At 46.2% G+C, this 11,462-nt stretch overlaps 1 protein-coding gene across 2 annotated transcripts; it reads left to right on the top strand.

The window, feature by feature from the left end:
• The first annotated feature begins 1,644 nt into the window (after positions 1-1,644).
• On the top strand, positions 1,645-9,754 carry TBXT (T-box transcription factor T). Of its 2 annotated transcripts, none has more exons than XM_066178667.1 (8): positions 1,645-1,909; positions 2,053-2,317; positions 2,838-2,972; positions 3,718-3,779; positions 3,871-3,932; positions 4,871-5,047; positions 6,301-6,430; positions 7,715-9,754. In XM_066178667.1, the coding sequence occupies exons 1-8, from the start codon at positions 1,704-1,706 to the stop codon at positions 7,980-7,982; spliced, it is 1,305 nt and encodes a 434-aa protein (XP_066034764.1). In that variant the 5' UTR covers positions 1,645-1,703; the 3' UTR covers positions 7,983-9,754. The 2 variants fall into 2 exon arrangements, with proteins under 2 accessions (XP_066034764.1, XP_066034766.1); XM_066178669.1 differs by having other exon boundaries at positions 1,651-1,909; positions 6,298-6,430.
• Positions 9,755-11,462: the final 1,708 nt, after the last annotated feature.

Genomic DNA, 11,462 nt, shown 5'->3' with positions numbered 1-11,462 from the left:
AAGCAAGAATTAGACTCAAAGGATAACATTTTTTTCTCCCGTTTCTGCACAGTGGATGAAGAGAGGGGACTCGAGAAATTCGGATTGTCAGATTAAAGGGGGAAAAAAAAGCTCTGCGGAGTTGAGTAAGTGAATAATGTATGAGCTCGATGAAGCTGTGTAATGAAAATACAGCCCTAAGCCGCAGCTACTAAAACAAAAAGGACTGAATCACTGTCTGCGTCCCGCAAAAGGGACCTTCAGCGTGCCTTCCCCTGGCAGCCCTGACTTCGAGCTCCTTCTGCTGCCAGGCAGCTTGACAGCGTACCCCGGGCACTTTCTCCTAAAATTTGAAAAATCTCGTCAGCGATGGTGCGCGGTGTTTGGAGGAGATGCCTGTTTAAAAAACAACTCTGATTTTTATACCGCTCCCCTTCTTTTTCCTTTTCCTTTGCTCCTGTTTAAAGAACTTGTTATTGTTTAAAGAGACCCCATTGAACTATTTCCTGCTCATTGTCACCTCTCTCCCCCTCGCCCTCTATCCAGGGATTCTCACGGAAAGGTAATAAACTTCTCTCACACCACAGACCGTCGCAGCTCCGGAGAATGCAAACTATTATAACACCGGCCGGCCGGAGTGCTACAGAGCATCTCTCTTTTCCCTCGTCCCCGCCCCAAATAACTTTAAAATAAATTCATCCCGTTGCAAAGTTTCACCCATGAGTTTCTCTCCCTCTTTCCCACAGGAGCTCTCGGGGCTTTCTCCTTCCTACACGAAACAAAGCCTCTAACTATCGATCTGTTTTTCAGAAGAATGTTTTTATTTAGGTGGGATGGCGGGTGGCTGCCGATCTGATTTTCTGATTTTTTAAAAAATTAATTAGGTGGGATGTCCCGAAACGATCGCCGTCGAGCATCTCGGCTGCGAAGGCACTGCCCGTGCTGGCGCTATCAGGCAAACTCTGCCACTTTTCCCACGGGTGGGCTCACGGGCTCGCTAAAAGCTGGGAATGCCCGTGCAGGTTTGCGGTCAGCCGCTGTACAGTGCGCTTCCAGCCCTTTGGCTGATTTTTTCCCGCAAGGTTTGTCGCTGCCAGCTGCCCCTTCCCTGCGGTAGAAGTTTCTCACAAGGGGGCAGGCGCTGGCGCTGGGGCAAGCGGCGTGCGGGGCGGGGGGCTGCTGTCAGCTTGCGGCCGCCTGGAGAAGAGGACTTCCCGTCTTCTTCCCCTAAATATGAATCCGGGGCGCGAGTTTCTCCCGTCCAGGACTGCCCGCCTAGGAGCGGACCTGGGGTCTCGCTGCGCCAGGAGGCGGGAGGGTGCCGCGCTGGCCGGTTGTGAGGCTGTTGCCGAGATGGGCCATTTCCTCCGCGGCTGCCGGAGCCCCGGCCCCGGCGGCTTTGATAGAGGTGCAAACATTTGGGGGCAGATTTACATAAAATAGCCGCGTTTAATCCCGCAGGCTGCAATTAACATCACAGGCTCCCGCGGGCCCCATTCTGATATGGCCGCGGGCGGCCAATGGGCAGCGCCGCCCGCGCCCATCAAAGGCGCCGCCCGCCAATCAGCGGGGCCCCCCCGCCGGCGCGGTGATGTCACCGGGGGGGCGTTTATGGCGGGCTATAACAGCGGCCCGGCCGCTGAGGGCGCGGGGAGGTGGCTCGGGTCTGGCTGGCTGCTGCTGCTGTGCCAGGGAGCTGCCCCGCGGGCGGGCGCGGGGCCACGATGAGCTCCCCCGGCGCGGAGGGCGCGGGCAAGCCTCCGCAGTACCGCGTGGATCACCTGCTGAGCGCCGTGGAGAGCGAGCTGCAGGCGGGCAGCGAGAAGGGCGACCCCACGGAGCGGGAGCTGCGCGTCGCGCTGGAGGACAGCGACCTGTGGCTGCGCTTCAAGGAGCTCACCAACGAGATGATCGTCACCAAGAACGGCAGGTAGGGACGCGCCCCGCCACTCCCCGCTGCCTCCCGACCCCGGTTCCGATCGCCCGCCCGTGGGGGGCGAGGGGGTCCCGGCGGCGGGGCCGGGGGTCGCGGCTGCCCGCCGCCGTGCCTCGCGCCTCCGTGTCGCCCCGCAGGAGGATGTTCCCGGTGCTGAAGGTGAGCGTGTCGGGGCTGGACCCCAACGCCATGTACTCCTTCCTGCTGGACTTCGTGGCGGCCGACGGGCACCGCTGGAAGTACGTGAACGGGGAGTGGGTGCCGGGCGGGAAGCCGGAGCCGCAGGCGCCCAGCTGCGTCTACATCCACCCCGACTCGCCCAACTTCGGCGCCCACTGGATGAAGGCGCCCGTCTCCTTCAGCAAAGTCAAACTCACCAACAAGCTCAACGGCGGCGGGCAGGTAAACACCGGCACCGGGACCTGTCGGTCGGCGGGGCTGGACTGCGGGCTCGCTCTCTCCTTACTGCTCATTTCCGTACTTTCCTTACCAAACGGGCTGGCACGGGTCGCGCTTCTCCCTGCCCCCCCATTCATTCATTCATTTAGGAGAGCTATTCTCTCTACCGAGGATGGGTGCCTTGATGTTTTATCGCTTTCTCTTTTTTGAAATTCTCTTTCTGAATATCTGCTAATGCCGGTGGCGTGGTAGATGAATCTTTCTGGCTGACTTACCATTGATGCATTTGTGACTCTGCGAGTGCCTTGTCAAGTAACGGATGAGGGCAACTGTGCAGAAAGTTGTGTTGTCTGTCCTCAGTGCACCTTTCCTTCTCTCACAGCTTCAGTTTTAGGCTTTATTCGTACTTACTGCCTTTTCCACCTCTGATGGAAAGATGGATACTTTAAAACCTGAGTGCCCTTTGTGCCTGGCGGCATCTGCCACTACTCTGTCACTGCTCACCTGCTCTGTTTGTTCGCAGATCATGTTGAACTCCCTGCACAAGTATGAGCCCCGGATTCACATAGTGCGAGTGGGTGGCCCGCAGCGGATGATCACCAGCCATTCCTTCCCAGAAACCCAGTTTATAGCTGTGACAGCCTACCAGAACGAGGAGGTATGCACAGTGGGGGAGAAGATGCCACTGCCGGGAGGTTTCAAGTAGCAAAGCGTGCACGTTGCAGAGCAAAATAAATAATAGATCTCGTTTTGCCTTTTTCAGTTCTTCCTATGCTTTTTTTTTTAAGCTAAATGTAAAAGATGAAATGAGTGTATGTAAATGCCCTATGAATGAATGAGTTATAGAACAAAGTTTTGATCATTGTGTCAATATGTACTGTAGATTCCTTATAGAAGAGTAATTTTTAAAAGACTCTAGGAGGGGGCAAACAACTGTGGTAAAAAAATACAATTGTCATTTTCAGCTACACAGTGACTGAATGTGTCATTTTGGGAGTGGTCCTTTTTCTGCTAGCCCAAATGCATGTCTGTGTTGAATGAAGTTGTAATTATCAAGTTTTCTGAGATTTCTCTGATGTCCAATCTGCTCTGGCTTGAAAAGTGAAGATTTTTATGATTATTGCATTTCCTGCTTTTCTTAGGTGTTTCCTTAGATGATCAATGAACTTGGACTATTCAGTCTTTTAAAATTTGGTAGACTAACTCCTAGTGCTTTGATAGTACTTCAGATCTTAAGGAGCTTTTAAATTCATGCCCATCAGTTGCTTTTATGGGCCTGCTTTTATTTATTAAAAAATCTGTGATTTTACCAACTTCAGTGGATAGTCCTAATTCAAATCCTAATATCAATGTGATAATGAATGGTGATACATGTGAATAAAGATATTTGTTATTGTTTTTAGATCACAGCTTTAAAAATTAAATACAATCCGTTTGCAAAGGCATTTCTTGATGCAAAAGAAAGGTGAGAGCTCTTGACTTTATTCTAAAATGTGTATTTTTAAGAGATTTGTGAATTCATATTCTTAACTAATACAGCATGGTTTGTTTTATAGAAGTGATCACAAAGACATGATGGAGGAAGTGGGGGACAATCAGCAGTCTGGGTATTCACAGTGTATGTTTCCTTTCATTGTGCATCATGAGCATAACTTTGATTTCTTCCATCTACTCTCTGTTAAGTTAAGCAAAACTTTAAGACCAGTGCCTGATGGCTGGCTTGTTAGTTCATAGACAGAGGAATGTTACCAATCTCTGTGGTTGTGGTTCATGCACGTTTATGATTGTATAAACACTATAATCTCTGTATGTGGTTAGGATTTACTGCATTCAAAACCATGTAATAGAATCCTGCAGAGTTGCCTTTATGTCCAAAAAGGCATCTGTGTTCTTATGCAAGGACAGTAATGTTCACATGGACATGGAGACAAAAGTTTATTTAATAAAATTTATTGAGACAGTACTCGTGTTTTAAGTACTCTAAGAAAATCATAGGCATTTGCTTAAAAAAGTTCTTTCAGATGATTGAAAAGCATTAGTGTTTTAATGATTTCTCTTTTAACAGATGATTCACAACAAAATGCAGCCTATAAAGGATGGAGGAATTGATTTGCATTAGGAATTATTTTGTTTCAGAGAAGATACCTAATTTTTAAGAGGAGTTCTTAACAGTCTGAGAAACGTCAGAGCTTAGCTATAGATTGAGACTCCCAAAGAACAACTTAAAACTGAATACTATGCTAACAATTACTGAACACACATCCTACATATGGGAGGATTTAACAATTTCCATGTTTTCTTACTGTGGTTGTGATTAAATAGTAATTCAAAAAACAAGTTAGCTTGACACAACACTTTTTCTGAGCTGCTTTCTAATTTTTCGTCATAAGAGCATTTATCAAAGTTGTAAAGATCCAGATTTCTCAGCTATGCTGAAACTCAGTTTCCTTTCCTGAGCGTGCATTTCCTCGCTGTTCAGCTATTTGTCTCATCGCTGTGATTCTCTGCCTGGCTGCCCTGCACACCCCTCTTACAGACCTCTTGCCTTCCCTTCAGTGGGTAGCTGGCTGATTCCTGGGAGTGGGACTCTGTGCCCACCTGCTAATGCTCACGGCCAGTTTGGAGCGCCGCTGTCGCTGTCCCCTGGCCACAGCTGTGACAGGTACTCCTCACTGAGGAGCCACCGCCCCACGCCCTACACCAGCCCCTACTCACACAGGAACAACTCGCCAAGTAAGTCTGAGGCTGCAGCCCTGTGGTAAGGGGGGCACTGAGCTAAGTGCATGTTCCCAGTGTCTTTATAATTGAGGGTCTGATTTTTTTTTAGTTTCTGTTAACTGTGGCTGTAGTTAGTGTCTGTCTATGAATGTCCCATCACTGGATAGATAGAAACAATAAGGAGCTGAGTAAACTGCAGAGCTTTTAAAAAAGGTGTGCTCAGAAGTAGCCAAACATCTTAAGACTTAGTATCTCAGGCACTAGGTACCTAAGGGTGAAAAGAGCAATTTTAGCTGTGGGCTTTTTTTTTGATTTTGTTTTTGTTTTGTTTTATGCAAAGAAGAATTGTTAACAATTTTTGCTTTCAGGCTGTATAGATATTGAAGGTTCCCGTTTAAAAGATATTTATTATTTTGAATTATGAAGTAATACGTGGGCTTCTAGATGCAGCCTGATCAATCTTGTATGGAGCTTTGTAGTTCATTTTGAAGTGGAAAACTAGCTCTCCACGAACTTTTCTTGCATTTTGGAAATTTTGTGCAAGATTTAAAAAAGAAAAAAATAGCAAAACCTCTCCGGTGTTCTTTCTTGTTCCCTGGCCATCAGCAAAAAACCTCCTTCCCTTAGCTAGCTACTACAGCAGCTTCATTCTCTCTTTCTCACTATAGCTGGCTGTTTGGGATTCCCTTTACAGCTTCCTAGTGCCCCTACTGTGTGAGCCAGCCAGATGGGTCACAAGCCAAGTAGTCCAAGCCACAGTCCAGTCACTCCTGATAGTGCCTTATGCAGATTTCAGGGTGGTATGCTCAGCTCAAAAGTGGGATGTGTCATCCTGTGATAGGCTTGTTATCCAGCTTTGCCAGACTGTTACTGCCAGAGTAGGTGATGGAGATGGAAGATCTCTAGGTGACAGTGTAAATAAAGAGCCCTCCTTTTCCCAGCTGACGGAGTAAAATAGCATGTGCTGAATTAGCAGCTGGCTTGCAGACAGCCTTTTGGCCATAGGCCCTTCACAGAAATAAGAGTTTGCAGTTATGAGTGGAGCAAAACAACACATCAGGGCAATGCCAGTAAAGGCGTGAGCCTGACACAACTGGTTATTGGCTTTGGTTTTTCCTGTGTGTGTAATTTTGTTTTGTTTTCTTTTGTTTTTTTTTCCAAGGCAGTAGTGGGGAAGGGTGGTTTAAACCTCTGCATTGCATTTGAATACAAGGTTGCTACTTGGCCTGATTCTAGTGTTTGTAAGTGATTATGTGTTTTCTCAGCAGCCTATGCTGATAACTCCTCTGCCTGCCTGTCCATGCTGCAGTCCCATGACAACTGGTCTTCTCTGGGAGTTACCACACATACAGCCATGCTGCCCATGGGCCACAGCACTGGCACAGCTACCAGCTCCAGGTAGGAGTCCATCCCTCAGCAGCCCTCAAATCCCCGTACTGATACATTTTAGGAAGAGAAGGCGGAAAAAAGAGGTAAAGAGTCACCAGAATATTAGAAGTCTTTTTGGCCATTAGTATGAACCATTAGCACTCTGTGGGGCACTGAGAAGGACTATCCAAAAGTAAAACAGATTGAAGAAAAAGAATTTTGTTTTGGCTTGGTTTTGGAAATGTAGATACCTGACAGCAATATTTGATGGATTAAGGATTGCAAGTTGCTTAGAAAAACATAGATTGAATTTGAGGATGCTCTCTTAAATTTCATCTCTATTATGTATAATGGTGTTTAAAAAGTTTATTTTATTTATCCCTTCCATTTTGGCTGGTCACAGCTTTCCCAGCCGTCTCCATGAACCATTGTTCTGCTACAGATGATGGAGCAGTGAACTGTAGTGTGGAGAAGGAGCACGTGCTTGGGGCAGTAATTCCTTACTTAAGCATTGCCACACCAACCAGCATAGCATGGAATTGTACATATGGTGAAAGATATTTTGTGATCATAGAAAAAGACTATTTTCTTCTCTTTGTGCTTATTAATAAGACTTTTGGATCCTTTAGCAAAAATTTAGCTTGCAGTTAGTTCCTTAGAGCTAAACTTAAAAATTCAAAGAGATGCAGAAAAGGTGGTAAATTATTTGCTATTAACTGCAGAGGGACAAGATTTGGACATCTTTTCTAGCAATTCAGACCTACCATTCTGTTTGTGGCAAGCACTTTTGCATTTGAACCGTGCGCATAGACTCTTAACTGTTAATCAGGCTACGTACTACTCCCCAGTATGAGTTAACTGTATTACTGAACATAAGTTTTAGTCCTGAACACAGATTAATTGGGTAAGGTATTCTAAGTAATTCTAGCAGCTCTTTCTCTGTCTGATCCTCAGGATGCATATTTAGGAAGTTGCAGAGTTCCCTGTGTTTCAGTTTCTGCACTGAGTTGTTCAGTAGGTAAAACTAGCAGAACTGGAACTGTGGAACCTCAAAGAAGGCGTTTCTGCAACCCCTTTTGTCTAAACCCTTATCTGTTGGAAAATAGGGAAGGTCAGTTTATTTGTGGGGGTGCCATGAGCACAAATTCTCCCTGGGGGTCCTTCCTGCCTTCAGTGGCTGGGAAAACTGCCTAGAAGATTTCACTGTCTGCAACAAAGGGACCTGGCTTGGGGGCTGTGTCGTGAGCTGAGGAGCTGCCAGCAGGCACTGGCGTCACTAATAACTGCTTTTATCCCTGGCTTTCCCTCTGGCAGTCAGTACCCCAACCTGTGGTCTGTGAGCAACAGCACCATCACGCCGGTGTCCCAGCCCAGCGGGATGTCCAACGGGCTGAGCTCCCAGTTCCTGCGTGGCTCTCCAGGACACTACTCGGCCCTGCCCCACGCGGTGCCGGCGGCCTCCTCTGCCTCGCCCCTGTATGACGGCGCGGCACCCACCGACCTGCCTGACAGCCAGTACGACTCCTCTGCACATGCCAGGCTGGCATCCACCTGGACACCCGTCACCTCCCCTTCCATGTAAGCCCGGGCCTCTTCCTCTGAGACACTTGTAGCTACTGAGTTGCTTTAGATGCTTTAATCCTCAAGGAGGAGAAAGAGGAGATGTGAAGGAAACTGCAACCAAAAAGCATCTGCACTGCTCTGCAGAGAGCATCCACATTATTATACCTCTTATAGTGAACGGTGCATCACTGACTTCATGTAGAGTTTACAAACCTGGTGAGTGTGCAATTCTGAGAGCAGATTCACTGCTTTTAATTATTTTTTTTCTTTTTAAAAGTTTGATAGACCGAAATTTTAAGATTTTTTACTTGGATTCCAGATTTCTTGGTCTTCTGATGTATTTGGACCTGAAATCTGGCATTGTTCTTGGATAAGTAACTCCTAACTGTTTTTCAGTTAATTTTTTAAAATGACAAACTTAGCTATAGTCATGAGAAGATTTTTATTAACCATCTAATTAGAAGCATTCTGAAATATGCACAAATGTAGCTGAGGAGTGAAGTTTTTGGAAAATCATGTGCACTAACACGTATTTGCTTCTCAAATACGTTGTGTTCTTAACTGTATGCTTATTTCCTTGCTGCTGAATTCATGTCGAGACAATCTATGAGAACTATGTTCTTCCCATTAAAAACAGTATTAATGTTTGGTCTAAAAAGCTTTATCTAAAAGACTCCTTTTAGAGGTTTTTGATCACATGGGTTTCAAATACCCACCAGCTTAGCTAAACATCTCATTCTCAGACAGCGTCTAATTCGAAGCCCTATTCAAAACCTTTTTGAACCATTGAAAATACATCACTTGGTGGTTTTCTTTGATTTTTTTTTTTTTTTTTTTTTTAATCTTTGGCTCAGGCCTGAAGAGAAGGAATTCAACACCTTGGGGGGAATCATTCTAATTTATTTTATTTCAATCTTGTACTCTGATCTGTATTTATTATTTGGTAAGTTACAACTTTATCTTCTACATTTTAAGATATGTAAATAATCCCTCGACCTACAGTGTACTCTTGTAAGACAATCATATGTGGGATATGTCACCCCACAGCACGTGGAACAGCATGGATGTAATTAGGTAACTTAATGGAAGAGGGAAATCTGTAGTTGCCAAGGATTTTGCATAAAAGTGCAGATATACTAAGATTTAAATCACACTAACTGCTTGACTTGCTGGAAGGAACAGATCTTGATAAAATATTTCCTTCATTACTGGTATGAAGTAATGTGATCCAAATTCCTAATGCAGGCTAACCCAAAACATTGGCTGAAAATGTGCCCTTAGATGTGTCTCTTCCTCCCTCTGAATCTGGCAAATACATACCCTGAGGAAAGTGAGTTCTTTTGCATAAGCCATAATAAATAACTTGTATAATGAAGTGCCTAATATAGCAAAACAAAATTCTGTATCAGGGAATTCTTTAAATAACTCATCGATGTGTGCTTATGTGCTGCAGTGGCAGCTTTAAGATGAAAACTCAAATATTTGCCACCATTTTGGTCTGTTTGGTACCCTTTGGGCAGGTTCCTGCACCTAGAAAGGTTTTGGCAGGGCTTGTTCCCTGCAGAGGCAAGTCTCCCAGAGGTACTCCAGCAGGAGAAGGTACCAGAAGTGGATGGCAGCACGGCCACATCCTCTGTCAATATGTAAATATTGATCTAAGTGCTCCTATTTTATTGTGAAGGTAAATCGTGTAAATGATGTAAGTGCATTATTATTTAGACTGTTTTGTAGAAATTAGCAGCATCTTTCATTGTGAGGTTTTATACTTGTATTTCGGATGTATAATTTAAATTAAGAAAAAAAAAGTAAAGATTCTTAAGAAAAAAACTCCATGCTTGATTTTCAGTTTGTGGGGGTGGTGGGAAAGGTGAAACAAATGCACATCATCAGCTACTCTGAACCGACGGCACGCTGACCTTCCACTGAGTGGTTTCACAGATGATTCCTGCTGCCCGTCTGCTTCTGCCTGTGGGTGAAAGTTCAAACAGTTCCCATCCACCTCTCCCTGCTTTCTCCGCCCCCGTCTCTTTCTCCCTTGTTTTGGTAAATCCTTCACTGACTGGTATTCAGAGGTGGTTGCTGCATTTGGTGCTGGGTGAAAACTCTTCTCCCACAGCCACCAGTTTCTGGCTGGGGCTGGATGCAAGCCTGGCACCTGCTGTGTTATACCTCGATAACCAGATTTTTATGGGTGTTTCTGAGTCCCTGTCCCCAGTAATAAATGCCAGGCTGCTGCCTGGTACTTTCAGCTACTTCAGGAGTTTGTTATCAGCTGCTCAGCACTGCCGCGGCCCTGTGTTCAGCTGGGCACACGCATGCCACTCTTAGAGCTGACTTAGGGGAGGAGCCCAGCTCGTGTTGGGGAGGGAGCCAGCTTTATCCCTTGCCCCAGAGCTGTGCCCTAAAAGCAGACACGTCAGGGGAAGAGGATGATCAGTCTGCTGTAGAATCAGTTCGTTTGGAAATGACTTTTAAGATCACTGAGTACAACCCTTAACTATGCACAGCAAAGTCCACCACTCAACCATGTCTCTGGATGGTGACTCCATTTCCCTGGGCAGCCTGTGCAGTGAAGGGGGCCCATGAAGCAGCAGAGAGGTGCTGGGCCTAGGGCTGGAACCTGTCGCTGGGCATGGCCCTTGGCAGGCAGCCCACTGTGGATCTCTTTCCTCCACAGAGGCTTGCATGGAGGACACAGCTGCTGCCCAGCACAGGGCGCGGTGGTTTCTCAGGTTCTTGCAGACCTTGTACTGCAGAAGTGATTTCATGTCTAAGTGGACAAAAATAGTTGAGGCTATTTATTATAGGAATGAGCTATGGCTCTCTGATCTAACCTGACTGCAGCTAAAGCCTTTGGGCTGTGTAGTAGAGGAGTTCAGCCTTGCTTAATGCTGGTTTCTGATGGCTTTTTCTGGTGGGGGATTTTTTTGCCCTCCCATACTTTCCAATTAAAGAAACCAAAACCTTTCATTGAGTGCAATTTTTAGATCACTTTAAAGCAGATAGGGCATTTCAATATCTATGTACTCACACCTGAAAATGAACTTTGTGTGACCCATCTGGAGAAACTTCTCACCCATGTTCAGGGCAGCACTGCTGTGCTGTGCTCCTTCCTCAGCTGCTGCCTGGTGCAGTCCTGAGGCTGCTGCTAGAGGCAAGGAGGGGAGGCATTGATGAAGATGACATTTCCAGATGCTGAGGAAGGCTGGTGTGAGATGGCTCACCTCAAACAGCCCCCACCTGTGAGTGTGGCTCTGCTGTTTCCTTGTTCCAGCCTGACCATGACTCCTCACCACTTCTGGCTCTGCTGCACACCAGACAAACACTGGGGCTACAGATTACTGTCAGGCTGGGAGAGGTCCAAATGCCCAGGAACCAAGCTGTCACCAGATGCTCAGAACCCTTAGGAAACTTATACTGTTTGCTATCTCAGTGGGTTAATGCTTTTTATCTTTATTTTCCTCTGGGTAACAAATAATTTCTACCTGTAAAAAAATCT

This window comes from Chamaea fasciata, unplaced genomic scaffold, assembly GCF_029207755.1.
Source record: "Chamaea fasciata isolate MVZ Bird 193981 ecotype frontalis unplaced genomic scaffold, bChaFas1.0.hap1 SCAF_3, whole genome shotgun sequence".
NCBI lineage: Eukaryota > Metazoa > Chordata > Aves > Passeriformes > Sylviidae > Chamaea > Chamaea fasciata.
The sequence above is the reverse complement of the archived record's forward strand: the minus strand, read 5'-3'. Positions and strand labels throughout refer to the sequence as shown.

Coding starts and splice junctions, on each gene's coding strand:
- TBXT (XM_066178669.1), top strand. CDS start 1,704: ATGAGCTCCCCCGGCGCGGAGGGCGCGGGCAAGCCTCCGCAGTACCGC. Junction 3,933..4,870: donor GCAGTCTGGGTATTCACAGT/GTATGTTTCCTT, acceptor CCTTCCCTTCAG/TGGGTAGCTGGCTGATTCCT. Junction 5,048..6,297: donor ACACAGGAACAACTCGCCAA/GTAAGTCTGAGG, acceptor GTGTTTTCTCAG/CAGCCTATGCTGATAACTCC.